Source organism: Lipophrys pholis (assembly GCF_963383615.2).
Source record: "Lipophrys pholis genome assembly, chromosome: 20".
Taxonomy (NCBI): Eukaryota; Metazoa; Chordata; class Actinopteri; order Blenniiformes; family Blenniidae; genus Lipophrys; species Lipophrys pholis.
In genome coordinates, this window is record NC_137648.1 from 15,034,733 (window position 1) to 15,056,942 (window position 22,210).

General features: G+C 44.2%; 1 protein-coding gene across 2 annotated transcripts in view; it reads right to left on the reverse strand.

Annotated features, from left to right (window-relative positions):
• gli3 (GLI family zinc finger 3) overlaps positions 1-22,210 on the reverse strand; it is a 99,949-nt gene that overhangs the window by 47,829 nt on the left and 29,910 nt on the right. For both annotated transcript variants that reach the window (XM_080489562.1, XM_080489563.1), the window contains exon 3: positions 14,919-15,164. In XM_080489562.1, the coding sequence (XP_080345688.1) occupies positions 14,919-15,164 (246 nt within the window). The remainder of the gene's footprint in view (positions 1-14,918; positions 15,165-22,210) is intronic.

Sequence of the window (22,210 nt, forward strand, 5' to 3'; positions counted from 1 at the left end):
TTAATTCATTGGCTGTCAACATATTTTCAATGGGGAATGGGGAAGCATGACCTATAAGAAAAGACTGCAGACCCCCTTTTACATTTGGGATTTATCAAAACATTACAATGAGCTTAGCACTGACGGATACAACAAGCTCAACTCAACTTTATTTCTAGAGCACTTGAAAAACAACCAGAGCTGAACCAAAGTGTTGTACATAAATAGGCATAAAACTGTCTTATCATGGCTTCATCCGACATGTTTAAAATGAATCTTGACAATGACTCCTCACTGTGACAGGTTGGAAATCAACAATTTAATCAACGGTTCATTCCCAGTCCAAAACAAGTAGCCTTAGCTCCTTCGATATGTGTTCACTGAAGAAAAGAAGAAAAAAAATTGAGGACACCATTTGTAGCAGAGGACATGATATTCTGACTTTCAGACTCTAGTATAGGTTAAATACAAAAAAAAAAACTCTTGATACCAGTTCTTTCCATGATGCAATTTAGTAGAATGTTTCATTTGATCGTGTTGAACACTGCTGTCTATCAAGCTGGACGCTCTCAGTTCATAACACCCGGGTGATGTAACTTGTGTACTTTCAGAGACTTTGGATAGCTCTTTCCAGGGCAACAAAGTTATACATCTGTTCCCACAAGTCATATCCATCTTTCGCAAAAGTATTAATTTGACTTTGACACGTGGAATAGCATGAGTCGAGAAAAGTGGAATATTTGCTGCACATTCAGGTAGCCACCACTATCATTCACCCTGTATTGACTTATACACCTTCAGCAAACAGTTAAAGCCTCAATATGTTGTATTTAAGCTGTGGAGAAAGAAATATTTTCAGTTCTTTCAGAGTAAACTGAGATAGAACAAAAGTCGGGGGATGCAAGAAAATCCTAAAGAGCTGCACAGGCCAAATAACTGGACTACTATTCCCAAAGACACAAAGAAAAAAACAACAGCAATGCCACAGATAATATGGGCTGTCAACGTTCAATGAGTGAAAAGAAAACTTATGCAAACTTCTTAGGATCGGGCAACAGTTTTTATCCTGTTTGCAGAACAGCAGAGATAAGTGGGAAAAGCCTCCTCCATACAGCTCTGGCAAGTATCTGACCGCTCTGTCTCTGTCTGTTTGATAGTTTTCTCCTGATGACTCAGACTTGGCTCGGCTCACCTCGGCTGATTCCAGAGTTTGCCGGGGGAGGGGGGGTAGCGGGGGTTTGAAGGGATGCTGGGATGCAGGGATGGGCTGGTGCTCGACAAGGGCAGAATCAGCTTTGTTTACTCTCCACAGCTCAACTCCCGGGCTGTCGGCCCTCGGCTGTCAGACACGGAAATGAACCTTTAAGGTTTGCCGGGGTCTCTGCGCCGAGTACGAGCTCGGTGGGAGTAAAAGCTCCATGTTCTCTAATCTTACTCATCCCTGCCCACATAGCGGGAACTTCATAGTAACTTCTGTCATGTTGGGCAATGTGGGACGACGAGAGAGATTACAAACTGTGAAATCTTTTCTTTTTTTTTTTTGCAAAGCTCCACCCTTTCGCCCCCGTAACATGCACCTTCATTCCCACATCCGCCACTCCTCATTGAATTACCCAGATCCCCCGTTTGTTTATGTCTCTGGAGCTCCTCACTCAGCACAACTCCGCACCGTGACTGGACCCCTTTTTCTTACTCTCTCACCACTCTCTCCCTCCCTCCCCTCCGCCCTCCCTCCCTCGCTCACTCCTCTGGCTGTTGCCCACGACTCCGCCGCATGGCAAACCGTTCCGCTGAGGTTTATTTTAAATCCAACTCAGAAGTTTACTTTACCGTGGCCCTATCTAAATAGAGTCTGCCACCTCTTTTACACGAGCGCAGCTCTCCATTAGCAAGGCAAACAGGCCTCGTGTCACTGGAGGGAATGTATACAGTCACAAAGAACAGAGAGCAAAGGAAAGAGGGGGGAGAGACTTCATCCTGCAATCCATCTCCAGTGTTTCCTGTAGGGACTCCTTACTGTTTACTCCGGGACTAAATTGCCCCTGCTCTTCTGGATATTCTAGGGTATTCTGGTGCTCTAATACAGAATACAGCTGGAAGGCACACAGGGAGCCAAAACACGCGTCACAGTTTTTTACCTTCCCATTGAGGCCACACACCGCAGCAGCCCAAGCATTCCTAATAGAAAATGTAATCACCACAGTTTTCCCCAGGTTGCATTTGGTAAACCACCGTTTGGCCAAGTCAGAAGGCTTAAATAAAAAAACATGTCAGCCCATGAAAGTTAGGATTCTGTAAACACTGGATACCACAGTTTCAAAACTTTTGTTTAATCTTTTGAAACAGAGAAGCAGTAATGATTTTCAGAGTTTTCAGACTGATTCAGCAGCTCCTTAGAACTCTTCCTCACTTTAATGACCTCGGTGCAACTTTTCCAAGCTACACCATTCATTTTTTTTGGCTTATTCCTTTTTTTTTTTTTTTTTTCTTTTTCAGTCTTTTAGGAGAAGGAAGTCATTAAGACATGATTACAAATGGGTCTTAATGAAAGGGCAATTAGAAGCATACTTTGACCGGGCTCATTAATTCTAATTCAACACAAACACACCATGCTCAGGACCAAAAGCCAGCTTCCGCTTCATTAAAGAGCGGATAGTAATTGCCTTGTCCTTTATTGGACACTTGAATTATTTCAAAAGAAGGGGGAGGACAAGGGGAGGAGGATAAAGCCTAAAGCAGATCATTTGAAATATCCTTATTGGTTAATCTCTTTTCATAATGGAAGTTTTTGCCACAAAGGATCTTCGCCGAGGTTTGGAATGTATGTGATGCGACACTCCCGGAAAATTTGAGCTGCCACTTGCAATTCTGATTTCGGTTTTGATAATGCAAACAATTTCCTTTCCCTCCCCCTTTTTTTTGTTGTCAACTCAGCATTGTGAGCTTATTGTCTTGACGGTGAAACCCGAGTCCCATATCATCTCCGGTGAGAGTTCAGTGACTTTGCTCTTAACAGAGTGTCACCCACGGCTCGGGGACCAAACTCCCTTCCATAAACACTCTGCACCTCTCGCCGACGCTCCGCTGCAAGAGCACAAAGAGTCACTGACAGATTGTCATAAGCGACTAAGGCGGAGTGAGGGAAAAGGGCTGCTGGGGCCTGCTCCAGAGGTTTGTGAATTGCTAATGTGGAACATATGAAGCTTGTGCCGGGGTTGTGACTGCCAGATTGCATTATGCCACCTCTCTCCTCGCTCATGAGCTCACTGTTCAGGCACGTTCGTCTGCGGCGAGGCCCGCAGTCACATCCCGCGACTCGGCAGCACTGCAGCGCATGAAAGATGCTCCACACTTCGTCTGTTTGCATGTTTGCAACTTCTGTTGATTCTTTGTAGACGTGAATAAAAGCACATGTACATGACTTTGATGTACAAACAAGAAGAATTTAGATTTGGGCCCATTGCATTGTTTTGGTGTTTTACAGTTTTACAAACTCCCGTTGAAGATGTGGAGAAGTGTCTGACCTCTTGAAATGTAAATGGTTCAACGCGAATACTGTATTGTTTTTTTTTTCCAGATTGCTTCTATAAACAAAGGTCAAAAAAAGTTACCATACTTCAAATAGTAGAGGTGGTTTGAGTTATTTTACATTTCTGGTACTCATATGTGATTCCAGGAAAAGGATTTGGGGAATTATGAACATATCATGTACTATTGCATTTGACATAGGCTCTACTGTGTATTCACTAATAGAAATATTTGAGCTCTTTTTGTTTTTTTATTGTCATTTCAAAGCTGGTTTGTATCTTTAAATGTAATTTTAGCTTTCGAATTTTGACATGAATCAAATGTGAAATCAAATTAGAGTCAGACATTAAAAATTTCCTTTGTGCATCCCTCAGTGAAGTTTGTGCACAGCAGATGTAATAACACAAAAGAAAACATGGTAAACAGATGTAACAAGATTCAACAAGCAAGACAAAACCCTCATAAATCTAGGATTTTTCAGCTGTTAGCCAAAGAAATTGTCAAACCGTCCTCAATGGGACTTCCTTATTTATGTTAAAAACATTTCACAGGCTGGACTTTTTTTTAACGTCAACTTAAATGACTGTCTTGTCATAACTGCAGTAAAATACTGTGACGTGCTCAACAGCATGGACTTGTATAGTGTAAACTATTTTTATGACCAGTGTTGAGATGTTGCAGTTTATGATGTGTATGACTGGGTCTGTGTCCTGCTATGACTGAGTACTGTTGCAGTATCGTTGTTGTTGTTCTTTTTAAGGTGTTTTATGGAGAAGACAAAATAACAATTTACTACTTTTTAAATAATGATAACCTTTGGCCTTTTTTTGGTTTGTTTGATTTGAGAATCATTTTTACTGGACACAGATTTATTACTATATTTGAAATTCATCACCTTCATTATCAATTTTACATTTTTTTGCAAAATGTACTAAATTTAACACCATTTTTTTTCTCCTACAAATGACACGTCTGCAGAGAAGCATGACTGGGTAATTGTGCCTGAACAGCATGACTTGGTGTGTTTAGCGCTTTTGATCCCACTTTCCGCCAGAAATGTGACACTGAGCCTTTCATCTTTTTTATCAGCGTGCCACGAGTCGCAGTTAAAGAAACCCGAGACGGAGTGGTAACATTTTGGAAGCCGCCTCTCGTGCGATGGCAAACCCCCTCCCTGATCAATCCCCTCCGCACCCCTCCTCTCATCATGTTTGCTTACACCGAGACCTCAAGCTGTTTGGACATGTAAATAACACTTTGGGAGACTGTTTAGCTAAGCTCAATGGGAGTTGCTGTTGACTTTTGGAGCGCTTTGCTTAATTACAGGTCCCAGATTGTTTCAGGTCTAATGGCCTAATTACCGCTGTATAAATTAGCCTAATGTTCTTGCTGTGCAGAGCTTTCTCTACTGTATGCAACACTCGGGCACCAGAGAGCAGGAAGATAAAAAAACAGTCTTTATTCAGTAAAGAGCAATAGTGTGAAAGCGGGAGAAGAAAGCCAGCAGAGAGGTTAAATAACAGAAGAATGTTAAGTGCCGGCTTGCCAATCTCTCTGCCATTCATCATATACGCAAGGCTGGCAGATCACACTCTGCCCTTCCTCTGTGAATCAATAGATTTTTTTTCCCCCTTCTCTTCCGCTGTGTTCTCCTTTGTTTTGTTTTTTTTTCCCATTTCTCCATCTCTCTGCTCAGTTGCGCTCACACCCTTGAACACGAACAGTCTTTCTGTGGGTAAAAGTAATTAACACAGGGGGGAGGAAGAAAAAAAAGAAAACAAGAACAGAAGAGAGAAAATGAGTGGTAAAAAGAGAGCCGTCTGCACGATAACAGGCTTCCCATTCGAGTGTACATTCCTCCGCTACTCGCTGTCAGATGTAATTTGTTTGTCTAGACTGAACAAGTCAGTCAATGCCCGTTCTTTCTTGTCGTGGTTCTACACGTCTATGCATATTTGCTCTGGGACTTAATGTGCAAGCAGCTCATCTCTTTGTGCAAATGTTTGTTAAGTTAAGTGCAAGGCTCCCCCCCCCCCCTCCCTCCAAGGGTTTGATTTACTCATACATCATTCAGAAGATATGCAACACTTTTCATGCAAAACTTTTATCATTTTCAGGAGTGCAGGGCTTATTTGTCTCCCGTAGGGGCGCAACAGAGTAACAAGGGGGTCATGTGAAGACCCGAGAATTTTTTTCTTGCTGAAAAGAAAAGGTAGATGGTAGAATTTTATTCTTAAGAACACATTTTTGGGAAGAAAATTAAATAGAACGGTAATGTAGACGAATTGATATCAGAAATTAACCTTAGTGAAAAATCTCAAGTGCAACAGTTATGACAGTCACAGACTGTATATGAAGACTGTCACATCGATCAACATAAGATGCTCAATGCAGGCTAATAATTGTTATTGACAACACCTTTTAATATGAAAAACATTAAAAGGTCTGGCAATCAGCCAAAAATAACTACTTTGTGTGAGATAAAGCCTTCTGAAAGCAGGATTTTATTTGTTTATTCAGCGGGAGGAACATGGGGAACATGCTCTATAATCTGGCTGTTGGCGGATCTTGAAATAAACCTATTTATTACAGATCGACTTAAGGGATATTTAAACTGAAAAGCATCTCGCTCATAATTGATTTTTATTTTCTCTCCAAAGAAGACAAAAGCATGTCGCTAATACAAGGAGAGTGCTGCTTTTCGTTCTTTATGGAGTCCAGCACCCAATAATAATGATATTCTATAACATGAAAATACTTTAAGAAGTTTCGGCAATGAAATAAAATTTCGGCCTTGTGAAATTCACATCACCTACAAAAGTAAAACGTATTCCGCAATAACACTGCAGCATATGTAAGACATTTTCCAAGCCAAATCAATCTTCAATTGCACAGCAGATCCAGGACTCTTCGGGGGCCCCACCAGCCGACCTCAGTCTTGCAGCATCTTTTTTACTTCCCTTTCCCTGTATCCCAGTATGGATCAGGGAGACGGGGCCAGGCCTCTGCGGAGAAACAATCTATCTCCTACATTTGCTGAATTCCTCCAGATTGGGATAAGCTGGGGAGCAGAACAAAGAGCTATGCGTTGGCCCCTTTTCCACCCTCCAGTCTCCTCTTCCCCACCCAGCTGGGAAAAAGGCAGCAGTTTAGTTGCTAAAACGTAATGCTACACCTCTCACTTACACTGCCTTCATCTTTCACGCATCAATTCCTCCAAACAAGTCTTAAGAGAAACAGGGAGCTGATTGAAAACTACCTCTGCATAATTTGCTCTCCATAAATATAAAGCCAATTCAGGGTCAGAGCTTCATTTCACATCTTTATTTAGAAAGTGGGGTTTTGTGAAGAAATTTAAAATTTTTTACCTTTATGTCTGTAAGGGTTGTTTTTTTTAAATCTCCTTAAGATGCATGCATGAGAGAAAATGTATGATAAACTATTCTGATTCAGTGCGACATGTACTGTATGTGAGTCAAGGTCGTATCTGGGTGACCGTGTTCATGTGATTGCCGCAGCTGCAATCAGACTGGGTGACCTTCCATAGTCCCGTGTCACGGCTCCTCCTCAGGCCGCTTGTGCAGGTGATACCGAAACTGCATGTGTCTCTGTGATAGTGACTGTGAGGCTCGTACACCTGCATTCTAATAACCTGCGGACTGCTTGGAAGAGGTGAACAACTTTTCCATTCTGAGTCATGCTGAGAGGCCACTGACCACAGCGGGACATTAAAAAAAAAGAATTGTGTTTATGAATAATATTTTTAAGAATCGCTACTTTGTTTACTTCAATTCGAACTGTGATGAATGTCGCTTTTCTTTCAATGGGGAATGAAGGAAGAAAAAAGATTTAAAAGAAATTTCCCTTGTGGTGCGGTCAAGGGTGCTCCGACATGAGATTTGTAAATGAGTTGCATTGCGGAGTTGGTAAGTTGCTTCTTGAAACACCTGGTTGCAGAAGATTATCCTGTTGAGGTAATTCTTTTTAAATGTCTGGGAATATTTGGGTTTGCAGTCAAACTCAATGGGATTTCCTGTAGTTATTATGAAGATTGAAAGAGTTGGGCAGGCTGGGCTGCAGCTCTAACCAAACCCAGACACCTTTTCTGCTCGGCCAAAAGAACAACCAGCATGTGGATCTGTCCGACACACACTTGTTATACAGTGAATTATTATAAATTATGGAGAACTCTTTCACAACTTACCAGGAGCTTTTTCAGTCGTGCCCTTCTGCTGGATTGTGCAAAACTGAACCCTATTATGTATACCAGCCTTCTCGGGAAGTAGAGAAATAAATCTAAAAACATGTGGTGTTCTTTAGGAGTGGTGTACCTTCTTGATTTTCATGTTCGAAGTATGAATGAATGCAATCCTGCTATGTACTTTGTAATGAAGTATTTGTCCATTCAGCAAATTGATTTTCCATTATTGATCCCTCTTAAATGAGAAGACCATTATTTGGATAACTTAAAGAAACATGGTGTTACAGTTAAAGTCAAAGACCAGTGACAGGAATCAGACAAATGGATTCAGCACTTTGCGAGGCCAGATAGTGGTTAATTCCTCCGAACAAATGAGGTCTTATGAGTGCACCAGCATGTGCAACTCTCAGATTCTCTTTTTCTTTCTCTCTCTCTCTCTCTCTCTCTGCACTATTTGTATTGATGTCACCTTACCCTCTCTTTCACCTTCTCCCTCACTCTTGCATCGTTTTCCTAATTCTTTGAGTTAATCCCGCTTTCGGTCTCTCTTTTTCTTTGCCTCGCTCATTATTCAAAGCACATGCTCCTGATCTCTCCCCTTTCCCCTCCTCACAGCATCCCAAAAACAAGGACAAAGTTGTAATCCATTTACTGCACCCCTGTCAACAGATTCCACCCAAATAATCCTTAAAGACTTACAACCAGGCCTAGGTACTATCAAGGGAAGAGGAGGAAAGAAGAGGCAGAATGCACAGGGGAAGGCAAGTGGGAGCTGCAGAAGAAAAGGGGACGAGTGGGAAGAGCATGCGACGGGAGTGGAGGAGCACAGACGGAAAGAACTTGTGTCACAGCGATTTGAGTCTTTGTCACGCAGGTGGCGCCCAGGGGTTCCCTCAGCCTGGGCAGAGAGACAAACTGGGGCCCATGTAAACCTTAAAGAGGATTAACCCTGCCGGAGTGCTTTAATGAGACCTGAAAGTGCCGGGCACCGGAGAGCACCCGCTGATTGAGCTGCGCTCCAGTCGGATCCCAACGGTCCGCCGGCTCAGTGGCCCAGCAGCACTGCTGCAGCCCCGTGGCCTACAGCTGCCCGATCACACTGAGCCACATCAAAGCAGCCCGTCTGGGAGAACCCCCGAGATGGGGAGAGAGAGAGAGAGAGAGAGAGAGAGAGAGAGAGAGAGAGAGAGAGAGAGAGAGAGAGAGAGAGAGAGAGAGAGTGGATGGAGGAATCCCTTATCTCCTCCTGAGAGGATGCTGCTCTGTGGTGCGAGATTGTCTGGAGCTGCCACCTGTCCCAGGCATCTTTGAAGGCAACACTAAAGCCTGTGATGGGCCTGACCTCCTTGAGCTCCCATTCTTTTATGTCTCTCTTCATTTTCTGCTTTGTTACATCCCCCCAACCTCCTCCTCATTCCTTTCTCCGCTCCCCGGTTCTTCTCCCTTCTTCTTACCCCCTCACTTATACCCTCACAGTCAGCTGCGACTCCCTTCCTCCTTTCTCTCTCCTCTAGTGATATCTCACACTTCACCAGGCTCCGAGAAACATTTTAATTACACCGTGTTCATCAGCCTCCTCTCCATGTAGAACAAAATATACTTGTGACCCTCCAGAGACAAGAGCAAGATACGGGTTGTTGGTTAAAGGGATAAGGGTGCTTATCTTTGCCACGATGTGAGAGGAATGCAAACAGAAAATAAAAGAGGACTGATGAGATTTGGATATACAGAAAAACAAACATGTTGAAAGGCTTGGAAACTCTTGATGCTCCCGTAGAACACAGAGGTGATTATCCGACTGGAGACTACAGGGTAACTTAAGGAAGGGGAGAACAGGCTTGTAATATTGTGGCTTTAACCAAATAGCCAAGAGGAAGCCCCTACAAGCATTTGTTTTTGTAGTGCAGCGCCTGATGTTATTGTTGCCTGTGGTGTTTGATGCCGTTTATTTATGATCCAACAAATCTTCATTTTAAGCCTTCACATTAAACAATGTGCCATTGTTCCCGCATCCCTCTGTGACTTGACTGACTTAACCGACCACACTTGAAAAGAAGTCGGTGACAGATGTTGCTGCAATGATACTGAGAAATGCTGAGTATTCTTTTATAAGCATCTTCAGCTCTCTGGAATTTCTATTTAGTTCTTCTTAGCCCCTTCTGCATTTAATCTTGTCATTGTTAATAAGAGCAACCATTATTCGGAGATGTTCAGTTCACATTTATCAGCTTTGCTATAAGAGCACCACATGACCTTAAGATGGTATGAAAGTGCATACTCGAAGCACTTCAAAACTCTGCTTAACCCTCTTAAATCATCAAGCACTACAAAGGGGCACATGCATGTGAGAGTATGGCCTATCTTACAGCATGAGATGCCTCTAATAAGCTGTATAAAAGGGGATCATCTGATTATCCCTGGTGCGCTGGACCAAGGGGCCACAGCAGAGCACAGGCCCGTGTTGTTCTTTCTTGATGAAAGGAGGTGGATGGAAGGGATCCCTCTCCATTGCCTGCAGTGTGCCCCAGGCTTCTCTGTGCCGGCGCACCGCTGGGGGACTACACCATGCCACCATGCTCAAAAAGCCAATATTGAAACAATCACAAAGACAAACACTTACCCTTGAAACAGGCACGTGTCCTCTCACCCCAGGCTCCCCTCTGTACCCCTCAGCTCTTTGGGGGGAGGATGTTTGAACCTGCATCCCTGCCAGTTGTCACAGTTAAACCGACTAGAGACTTGAAAGTTTGTTCTTTGAATGTGATTTCACAACAGAACCCCAACTTTTTTTTTTCCTCTGTATGCACTCGTTTTGCTTTTCTCCTTATACTATTTCAAGCCCCACAGAGGGATTTTACACAGTCCAACTGAGTGACCAAGCGCTTTAATTAACTGTGGACAGTCTTGAGCTATTGCAGTGTGGATCGCATCGAGTTTGATGACAGCGAGCTCACTCAGTTCAGTGGTCAGCTGCATTTTGATATAGAGTCAGACAGAGTGACGCCAAGGCAGCGGATGGCGTGCTACGGCCGAGTAGACCTGAGATCAGCTCAGCACAGCAGTTTAGAATTTAACCTCTGTGACTGGACAATCCACCACCCCCACTACACCCTAAAGCCCCGGGGCTGGTTTTACACCGTGGCTCAGTATTCTCTGTAGCTTTCCCAGAATGCAGGTCGACTGTGATCCTTGCAGCGGTCACCTATGGCCGGGCTCAGAGAGCAGGGTTAGTGCAATACATCTGAAGGAATCCTTTGGCCAAAAGGTCTATACCTCCACTGCATTCAGCTTAGTGGGGTTGGTTTCTGAGCTCAGTCAAGAACAGCAAGTCTTTGGTGGAGGGATTAGGGCCATAGCATCCAGATCTGGGTTAGATTTTTGTAAAGAGGGAAGCCAAGGAAAGACTGAGGACACAAATAGGTCATTACTTATCAAACCAGTAGACTGTATCACATATTATGGCCTGAAAATCTTGGATTCTCTTCATAATCTATACATTCCCAGTCCCCCTAAAACTGCTGTGATTATCTTTTTCAAGCAGGTCTCTATAATAATGGTTGTGTTTAATATCTGTTGCATTTCTGAATCCTATCTCAAGAAGATCTGATTTTATTTGCACTTCAATATTGATCGAATTAATTTTTGCTCTTTCATTAATTCCATGTGCTTTTCACATGCAACTAGTTGCTAATAAACGCCTATGCAATGAGTGAAATTCTATCAAAATGTATGATGTGGGTGTCACGACCAAAATGTACTTATTATACTTGTGCAATTTTGAAGACGTCTTATTGGATACATTCACTTTACTTTAAGATTTGAAGTAACTCCAAGATGTGCAGTCTGGAACTTGTAGAAGATTTGACAGAGAATGACCCTGGTGTTTCCAGTCCTACCGCTACCACTGCCCTCCTATATCACAGATTCAATAAAGTCCCAAAACATGTGTTTTGTGCACATGAGCAGCAAAATGCTCAACCATTATTTGTAAAGCATGGTGAATTCACTCTCTTCTTGCTGCCTTCCTTCCAAGTTTTAACACAACCAAGAGAGCCAATAAAAAGGATGCACTTGAGTCCCTCCACGGAGACATTTAGGCTGGCAGAGAAGGGCAAGAAAGAGACCATTTTAAAGAAGAGAATGTCTTCAGAGGATGTAGACTTGCTCTGCCAGCAAGTGGGCTCATTTGTGCTGTAGGACTGCTGACCGGCTAATCAGCAGACAATGTAAACAGATGTCGACGCTGCGCATCCCATTCATACTTTGATACAATTAAGATTCTTTTTTTTTTTTTTTTTTTTTTTAAGATTTCTCACTCATTAATCCTCATCTCAATCCTTTCTTCTTATCCCACAGCCAAAGCCTCGTGTATTAGAGTGTTGGTAAGAAGGATATGGACTCTTATCCAGTGTTTTCCCAAGAAAAGAGGCTCAGGCATCACCACGATTAGCTAATGCTCACAATAGGAGTTTCCTTGGTGCCTCCTCTCTTCTGGCCTGAAGTGGGTGTGAAAACCAGAGTAAACACAGTCTTAGGCCAACAACGTAAGAGGGGTGGGAGATGGCAAGTGTGGTTGAAAAGCAGAGATTTACGCAGACCCCTGAAGATAAAACCTCCACAACCCCCACTTTTCTCCATTCCCATTGCTCAACTCCCACACCTCCCAGCATTCCGTCGCCACATTAACGATCCGGCAGCCAGGTGTGGGGAGGCTGCAGGTGTCGTCGCATTTAGGCACATTAAGCACTGACACACACCAGTGCTAAGAGTAATCGGATTTACCTGGCTGTCTGCTGCATGGCGTGGCGCACGGTGCAAGCACAGCACAACGGCTTAGGGCCCCCTCTCCATCACACACACACACACATACAGACACACACACACCTGGGATGAATTTAGGAGGTGACAAAGCCCTCATAGAGAGGGCTCACCACTGATGGAGTGTGTGTGTGTGTGTGTGTGTGTGTGTGTGTGTGTGTGTGTGTGTGTGTGTGTGTGTGTGTGTGTCTGTCTGTGTGTGTCTGTGTGTGTGTGTGTGTGTGTGTGTGTGTGTGTGTGTGTGTGTGTGTGTGTGTGTGTGTGTGTGTGTGTGTGTGTGTGTGTGTGTGTGTGTGTGTGTGTGTGTGTGTGTGTGTGTGTGTGTGTGAGCTCAACTGTGTGTGGAACCAGAAACCAGAACAGGAGCCAGTGGGGTTTTTAAAAAAAACATTTTTTACACCTTGTGGTGCAGAAGTGGCGACAGATGCTACAGGCTTCTGGTTCAAAGCAGCTGAGGGGAGGTGAGGGAAGGGAGGGGAGGCAGCGGTTTAAGGGGACCTTTTTCAGTCTTGCTGACCCTCAAGACGTGTCGGAGCTCATGGGGATTGAGCTCTGGTAGTGGGTTCAATCAGACAGAATGGGACCGTTGCCTTCAGGGACACCCTATGTCCTCAACACCTGGGGCCAGGAGGAGGTGTTTTACACAGCACTGCTCTCATGTCGGATCATACGTCTCCCCAAACACAACATGAGTGCAGAACTGACAGGAAAACATCAATGAAGAGCACCAGAATTCATTCAGACTTTTTTAACCTGTTAGTTTTATTGATAAATTAGCTTTTGGGTGTGATTCCTATATATCTGGAGTGACAATTCATAATACTTGTAACTCATTTTTTATTATCTATTACTCATCATCTTGTTTGATAGTTGCAATTTTCTCATGCCCAAAGGTCAAAATCAAGATTTTTTCCCCCTTTTTTTGGTTGCAAAAGGAGAGTAAAATGTATGTGTGTGTGTGTGTGTATATATATATATATATATATATATATATATATATATATATAAATCTTTTTGCTGTTATCACAGCGCTCTACTCTACTCTGCTCCATATGATTGCAGTCCTCAAGCCTCTTTAAGTCTGGCTGCACAAAGAAAGCCTCTTGAAGCTCTACAGCCCTTTTGACTTTTCCCTGCTGCTTTTGAACTCTCCATTTCAGACTGTGACTTTTCCGCATGACCCCAAGCCTCTGAATGACCCCCCCCACCCCGCCTCCGAAATCCCCAACCCTCCCCGATTCCCACTCCTACCACAAGGCTTCAGTGGTCTGGAACCACCAGAGCTCCTTCACACATACCCACACACATACATACATAAAATGAGAAGTGGCAGTGTTGCTGAGTTAGGTCAGGATGTAATGGGCAGTAATGTTCTGCCCTCGAGGGCCCTGTCCATAGCACCATTGCCTAGTTTTAAGTAACCTTACCCTTAAAGAGGCACGGCACCTTGGTGACTCCCAGGCACCCAAGCAGGGAACAGCAACTAATGAAGTGGCTGAATAAATAGAGATACAGTATAACGTCGGGCTCCAGTGGACTTTTCATTATTGCCACTGGATTAAAAATCCTTCTGTGTCACTCTGTCTGCACCAATACAGTGCCAATATAACCAAACCTAACAAGCCATCACATCAAATTCTTGTCTGCAGGCAAAGTCCTGGCTACAGTGGCGAGCAAATTAACCTCCTAATCAGGACTCTTACTCTCCCAACATCTATCTCCTATTCTCCCTTTCCAAATACACATGGCTTCATTTTTATCTAACCACTACTGTCTATCTGACCTTTGTTTCAAATTTTCTTCACTATCTCACTCAGGCCACAGTTCTTCCTTCACCTCAATCTCTGGGGCTTCCACTTTGGTAGTCTCTCTCTCTTTCTCTCTCTCTCTCTCTCTCTCTCTCGCTCTCTCTTTCTCTCACACAGTCTCTGAGTCCCAAAGAGAGAGAGAGAGGCAGAGTAGGGGGTGGTTAGGTTTGACTCGGCACTGCTTTGGGGCTTTGAAGTGTGTGTTGATGAGAGAAAGCGGAGTACTGTGTTCAGACAGGCCCCTAATGAGGGAATTAAGAAGCTACGCTGGCCGTTCCCCATACTAACTTCCCAGGCACAAAAACAAGACAAGCGTGCGTGCATGTGTTCACAAGTGTGCGTCTGGATGTGTGCGTAGAGAGCGAGAACAAGCGTAAGAGAAGGGCTAATCTGTCAGACTTAATCAAGCATCTGGCAGCCCTGCCTCTCACCTACAGTAAAGAGGCAAGCTCGGCCTCAGCACTCAGGGTGCTACAAACATGTCCTTGAGCTGTGGAGTTTCCTAACTTTTAACCAGTCAGCTAACAAGTTTTCTACTTTAAAAAGGGAGAGAAAAAAAAGTATTTTGAGGTGAGTGGACTTACGATAGTGCGAGTCTAGGTAGCCGTTGCGGGGGTCCATGGCGAACAGTGTGCCTCGGTATGGCAGGGCATGGTCAGACAGGTGGGGCAGGGAACCATGCAGCTCCTTCTTGAGCAGGGAGGGGCGCTCCTCTGTGGAGGTGGAGGGCTCTTCGTTCACGTTCCTGTCAGGGCCGCCAGGCGTAGGGGCCTGGGAGCTGATGGCATTGCGTCTCTCACGGTGGTAAGGCGTTCCCGAACTTTCGTCCTCTGCAAGGGGTGAAAAGAACAGACACAGATCTGACGTTAGAAGCTGAAGCTACTTTATAGATAGGATTTTGTTAATAGTAGTTGTGAGGAAGTCTGTTTACATAAAGTGAGCAGTTTGGGAGAAAGCAGGACATCAACTGTGCACACCTGAATCCATTTTGCCATGTGTGAGTGTTAATGAGCAGTTTGTGGACAAGTATAGATATTAAGTCCAATGTCTCAATTATATACATAACATCTTCTTCAACTGCACACTCTTTTTAGACAGAAACTGATTCTCATGGAGGAGGTAGCACAGGCTTTCTGCCCGCATTCCAAAGTGTCCATTAATAAGCGCCATGGGCTGTATCAACCCCACCCTCCTTCATTCTCTTCTTTTCCCTCCACCCCACCCCTGCAACCCCTCAGCCCCCTCGCTCTCAAACTAAATCTCTCTGTCTGACCGAAAAATTAGGTGGAGCAGAGTCTCTGGCGAAAGTTTCTTGGCATGCTGTGTAAAAGCGGATAAATGCGGAGTTGAGTTCAAGGGCTGAGCGCCCCCAAAAAGACATGACCTTTGACCTTTGACCCGACCTCTGAACTGACATGTATGAGGGTCAGCTCGCCTCCTGACCTGGTATTAGTCTGCTCTGTAGTCCGATGCCATTGAGAGTAAATCACAAAGTGTCAGACGTACATTTCAACTTATTCTCAATCAGGTTTGTTACCAATGGTGGTTACTAATGATGCATCTGAAACAAAAGGTGTTTTTTTAATGCATTACTATGCACTTTTCCAACCTGGAGACTGATTTAAAATGTTATAAAGAAAACAAATATATATGAGTATGTCTTTGTGTATCCATGAGTGCATTAAATGCACTGAGAGGTAAAAAAAATAAAAAAAGGTTAGAAAATGGATTAGTTTGAATATCAGACTACTAGTACTTCAGTGATGAATGCATGCACTTCTAACTTCTTTGCTTACACTGATTACATCTAGATAAATATATAAAAGACTGTGCAACCATTTGCTTTTTGCCTTGAGCCAGATTCACGAGTTTAACCCCATTGTGTCTGATCTCCATGTTTAGCCCTGGTTAGAGAGAATGCAATCATGATTTCACCGCTGAGGTTGCTGGTCATCAATATACTCCAATATTCCTTCTTGCATTAATGTCCCTGAATGAGAACCTGGCAAAAATGCTGCTGTGCTGGCGCCAGAGGTTCTGTAGTATTAGCAGCCTGGCGGTGTGGAGTGGCTCCCCCACTATGTGCTGCAACCCAACAGCATCCAACTGCCAATTAGAAACAGAGGAGAGGGCCAGATTAAAGAGCACTACCTTAAGCACTGAAGAGGTCTGCCATAGTGCTGTACCACTTCACAGAAGAACAGAAGCGATCAGAAAGGAGGAGGTTAAGAGAGAGAAACAGAACGAGTGAATGAGACTGAGGAGCAACCCAAGGGTACTGCTTTTATTCCTCTCTCTCTCTCTCCCTCTCGCTCTCTCTCAGTCTCTCTCCCACATCCATTACCTGCGTTCGGGCCAGCGGTGCTCGGGCGCAGTGCTGGCAGCAGATTCAAGGATTCTTAACGCGGAACTGACAGCCAGAGAGGCAAGTCGCTCTCATCCGCGGGAAATGACAGTGTCAGTTATGATATAAGTATTTAATCCTATACTGCACAGCCAGTGATCTTATTAAGGGAATAATGCAACTTATACGGTTAAAGCTGGATTAATAGGTCTGCGCTTGCAAAGCGCAATATTAACATAAAGGGATTTCAGAATTGAGTTCATCTCCTGACATGGAATGAGGAAGTCGAGACCATAAACCATACACGGAGCAAACACCGCTAAGGGTAGAGCCTCTAGCTGTGTGTAGCACAGACTTGCACCATTTACCTCGAGCATTTTCACATCCCAAAAAATCCAGCATTACATTTTTAAAGTAAAATCTATGTGCATGTTTTTGCACTAGTTTCATACTTGCTTTCATACGGTTTGATTTTTTTAAGAATAGATACTTGTGATTTAACTTGTGTAAAAATAATTTCCAAAAAGTCTTAACTGCCTTCTTAAGAATAAACAATACTCCACACAGTTTTAATTGGGCCTGCTCAAATTGTCTTTGCATATTTCTTCTCCTTCCTTTTTGTTTTCTTCCTCGACGACCCACACTACGATTCAAGATCGGTCTCTCTCCTCTGAGGGAGGTCAAGCAGCTAATAGTTCAATCACAGTACTGTCACAGTCCTACCATCCCCCTACCGTCACCCAGGCCAACCCGCGGGGGGGGTCACCATTCTAACATACACCAACTTAAGGGGCTTCATTACTTCAGTTCATAGCACCTTAAATGGTTAAACAAACACTTTGCAGGCCAAGGGTCAACTGACTGCTTGACTCCTCAGTGGAAGAGAACTAGTCTTGAGTCAGATGTTTCTTCTGTGCTGCCCGTATTTGCAGGAGGAAAGTTTTAGTATCCTTATAGCATGTCGAACATCTGTCAAAAAAACACGGCTAATGAAGACAAGACCTGACACAGGTAAACAATTGCAACTTTGAAAAGTTCAACCCTGCAACACTTCTCCAACTCTGACCATCCACCCAGCAGACCTTTTTCCCTTTTTCCCTCCCTCATTTTCCATTCCTCTTTTATTTCCCTCTCTTTTCCCATGGTTGCCGCATCCAGTCCTCCACCAGTTTGCAGGTCTATTCAGCACAACACAAAAGCAGCAGGCCGGTCCTCTGTGGACCAGAGGAAAGCATGCCTCTCAAAAAAACAGGAAAAAAAAAAAAAAAAGAACTATCCCGCGCTCTCTCTATGGTGATTGAATTTCTTAACATCTTTTCAAAAAGCGCTTAAATGCCTGGAGGCGAGAGGAAGAAACAAGCTAATGGTGGATGGGGAGCACTGAACAAATTTCAGAGCCCTTTCCTGCTTGCGTTTGAGGTTGAAAGCGAGCTCCTGCCTTTCAAGTTTCAAAGTCCTCCTTCCTCCCGCAGTGTCACTGAAGGATTTGAAAAGAAGGTAATTGTGCTCACTGCCGTCCTGATCAGAGCACACGCCCCAGCTCTAGTATTTCAGGAGCTTTCTCTGCCACTATAATGGTACCTGGTGCTCCATTCCTGCATTCTTCCTCCCTCACTACTCTTTCTCCTCTCTCTCTGACCCTCTACAAATGCACTCTCTATTGCTCTCACTCACTTGGTTTCTATCGTTCTTTCACCCCCAGCAAGCCACTCATTAAATCCTAAAACCTAGGTTCCTCCCTTTTTTCCCCTTGTCTGGGCACTCTATTGTAAGATTCTGCTTCAAATACCTTTCAAGAAAACACTATGCATGCCCTTTAATGTGGTGGTATGAAAGAGTGCGTGGATGCAATGACAAAATGAAATTTTGAAAGAGATAATGAGATATGGAGTGGGGGCAATACCTCAGAGTGTTGGGCTCTGGGACAAGGAAGGGGGCGAAAGTTAAGGGTGCCCAGCCAACTCAAAGGAACAGAAAGTGAAACAAAACGCTGGGCTTGTTGTTATTGAACGCATTTTCTCCAAGGCAGAGGTTAAGAACGACCGATTGTTGTTCCTCCACATGCCAATCTGTCCTTCACTCTGAAGCATTTGCCTTCCAGCTTCAACACCAGTCTCCAAAAAGCTGGGACATGCGTGTTTCAGGGGGCGCACAAAGGGCCGCTGCACACTGCAACGCATGATTCTGAAAGCCTAAAAATCAGAGGAGGTGTTGTTGTACCTCTGAGCCTAAGCCAGATGTATGCCGCTTTCCACCTTCTAACTTCTCAAAGCACATTTGTCAGTGGCACAAACAGGTTTTGGCTGGGGAGCACAGGGAGAGTGAAGAAGGAGAAGCGGAGTGAAGGATATACAGTGAAATCACAAAACACTTCTTCAAAGCTTCTCTCCTCCTGTGCAATAATCTCTTGCTTCTTTTTTTTTTCTTTCTCTTGCAAATCAACTCCCGGGTAAGACTCAAGACTAGCCAATTAACAATGAGAGGGGGAAGAAAAATTCCAGCAGCTGGCTGGAGTTTAATAAGAGCACCTCTCCAAGCAGCTTAGGCTTATGTACCTGATTCACCGGCCCTGGCACCGGTGCTAAAGACAGAGGGAATCATTCACGATTAGCGCGGGCTGAATTACAAGGGAGAGAGAGAGAGTGAGGGGGAGAGAGAGAGAGAGAGAGAGAGAGAGAGAGAGAGAGAGAGAGAGAGAGAGAGAGAGAGAGAGAGAGAGAGAGAGAGAGTGCTCAAACTCAACAAAACCCAACAACAAGAATGTGGAGGATTACTGCAATTGTGTGAGGTATTTTTCTGATCAACTTCTTGGCTGATTAGCTCGGTGCCACAAGAAGCTTGGTGCCTTCTCCACATCAAGGTCTACTTCTGCATTGTGAGAAGGTTACCGGCTTCGAATGGGGTTTCTGCATATGCCTAAAAACCGGGGGCTTTTCGAGCAACTTTCCTGACAATAGGATCTAAATATCAGAAGGCAGAATTAAGTCGATAGAATCATATCTGGATTTGTTGGAGTCAAGATATTTGTCGACATGCTGGAAAACTGTTGCAAACATAAAGTGCACTCCCTTAAACTTTGCACTCAAGTTTGATTTTCTCTCTGCAGAGTGAATCTGTGGTGGTACGTTACTTCCACATCAATGTTTGAATGATATTTGGTTGAATTGTAAAGAGAGGTCAGGATGTTCCCTCTCCTGGCTAATAGTCTATTGTGAGCTGCTGATTTCCCAAACAGCACCGCAAATGCCCTCTTCAATATTCATCGAGGCAAATTCAACGACTCCTACATCTCAATTTGGCTCTCACCGACCCACACCCCAACCCCCTTGCTCAGCAACCCGCGGTCCCAGCCTGCTCTTTCTCTGCCGCCGGGGGTCTGCTGGGACGCACCCAGCGCTCAGCATCTCACAGTCCCAGCCTCCAGGCCCTGAGGCTGGGGAGGGGTAAAATCAAAGCCTGCCTGGCTCTTTCCTCCTTCCCTGCGCTCACCTCAAATCAGCCTCACAGCGGGGTTGTGTCGTGCCAAGCCTCCGCCAGCCCCTAGCTACCCCTCACTCACCCATTAGGGGCACAGGCCCACCATAGAGCAGCCCGAAACCCCACTACCGTTTCATCAGGGCCACATTGTGAGGCAGCAATGAGCATTGCAGTGAGAGGGCTGAAAGCCTGACTCTAAAATGAACACTGATGCGCTTTTGACCATGGATAGTTATAGCTTTTAAGGTTTTTCACTCAAAGGGCACCTTGGGCTTGCATTCTTTGAGGAATCAAACACCGAGAGATGCATTTGATCAAGGCTTCAAAGCAAAAGGTGCCATTTAGTGCTCTGATTGGTTTGTATTAGCATTGCTTCAGATGGTCACAAGCCAGCAACCATCAGCTGTAACCTGTTAGTCATTTATAATGTCCTCTGCAACAATATAGAGTGATTGTGTGTGAGGGCAGGCGGGGGCAGAATTATGTCCATGCGGGATAGTGGGTCTTCTAGGGTGAATCTGGGCCAGCTGCCCACCAGAACTGAGAGGGCCAGCTTTCCACAGGGTCTCGGCATTGGAATCCCACTTCTGACACCAGAGTGATCCGGACCAAGTCTGTGGCACTCAGATTAGGAACGGCTCGCCAAGAGAAATGGATACTCAGCCAAGGCAAAGAAACACAGAGCCAACAGTTTGGATAGAATAGAAAAAAATAATACAGCAATTTCAAGCACATCAAATGTGATCCAGAACGCCTCTGTGGATCTTTTCCACCTTTCAGTACTGAATAAAGTCATAAAAGTCTTTCACTTAACTTTTATTATTTCAAGCTTCAAGTCCGCGCTGCTGCAAATTCTGACGTTAAAGAAAAAATTGATTCATGATTCATGTTCTTGCAAGTATAAGAAAGAAAGCATTGGGTAGTGGATATTTGGGTGGATTCGTGTGCACTGCACTGACACCGAGGCCCCCATTAAGATAGTTTGCCAGCACTTAGTAGGAGTTGGATAATTAGACACTTCAAAGGCACCTGCCCACCATCCCATGGGGGGGCAAGAATCACCACCCCCCACCCCGTTTAAAAGCATGTTAACTCGTATCTGAGGCTACCAGGCTAATTTAACTTTTGACATTTGATATCTGAGGAATGAGAGGGATCAGCCATTTAGCTGGAACAGGATTACCCCCCTACACCCCCCGCCCCCTCCTCCCTCCTCTTCAACCCCCAAACCCCCCCTGTACCAGTCAGGCCGGATTCATTAATTTTCCTGCTAAGCACTTTATCAATGACTGGTGAACATCTGAATCCAGGGTGGACTCGCTCTCCCCCCCCCCCCCCCCCCCCCCTCTCTCTCTCTCTCTCTCTCTCTCTCTCTCTCTCTCTCTTTCATGGTGATTAGGCCTGTGGATGTTCAGATCTGTCTGTCTGATTCACTACTCGCTCTCTTGCTGCAGATTTGTTCTTACACCTGCTTGGCAGCTCAGTAAACAGAAATGAAACTGTTTTACGAGTCGTGTCTCTCTGACAACATGACCATTGAGCCGGATTCCTTTAAAAAATTATATCCAGGTGAGAAAAATGTGAAATTTGATTCTTTGCCGGTACAAAACTGCCGATTTATAGTATCTTTACCAAGCAAATCATCTCCATCCAATTTGACTCAGTAAAGAATGAAAGTGGATATCTTAGTTACTACAGGGTAAGAACTAGAATTTCAGGTCATGAAATTTAGCTCTGTGACAACTTCTCACTTGGAACAGGTATGTAACAAATCACAAAAGTTACATGTCAAATCAAAACATATAAGATCATAATGATCTTTAAAAGTGTGAGCAATCATATATTAAATGTATAATGAAACATTGACTTTTAAATACCTTCAACCACTGAAAGACGTCGACACTTTTTGCAGATCTGACTCATACGGTCACCTGGTTTGTGCAAATTTTTTCTTTCATAATTGGGGATACAGTAACTTAAGAAACAATAGTGGCAATTTAACTGTATTGACCACTGTTATGGCTAAATCTGACAAAACATTTGAGTTTCATCAAG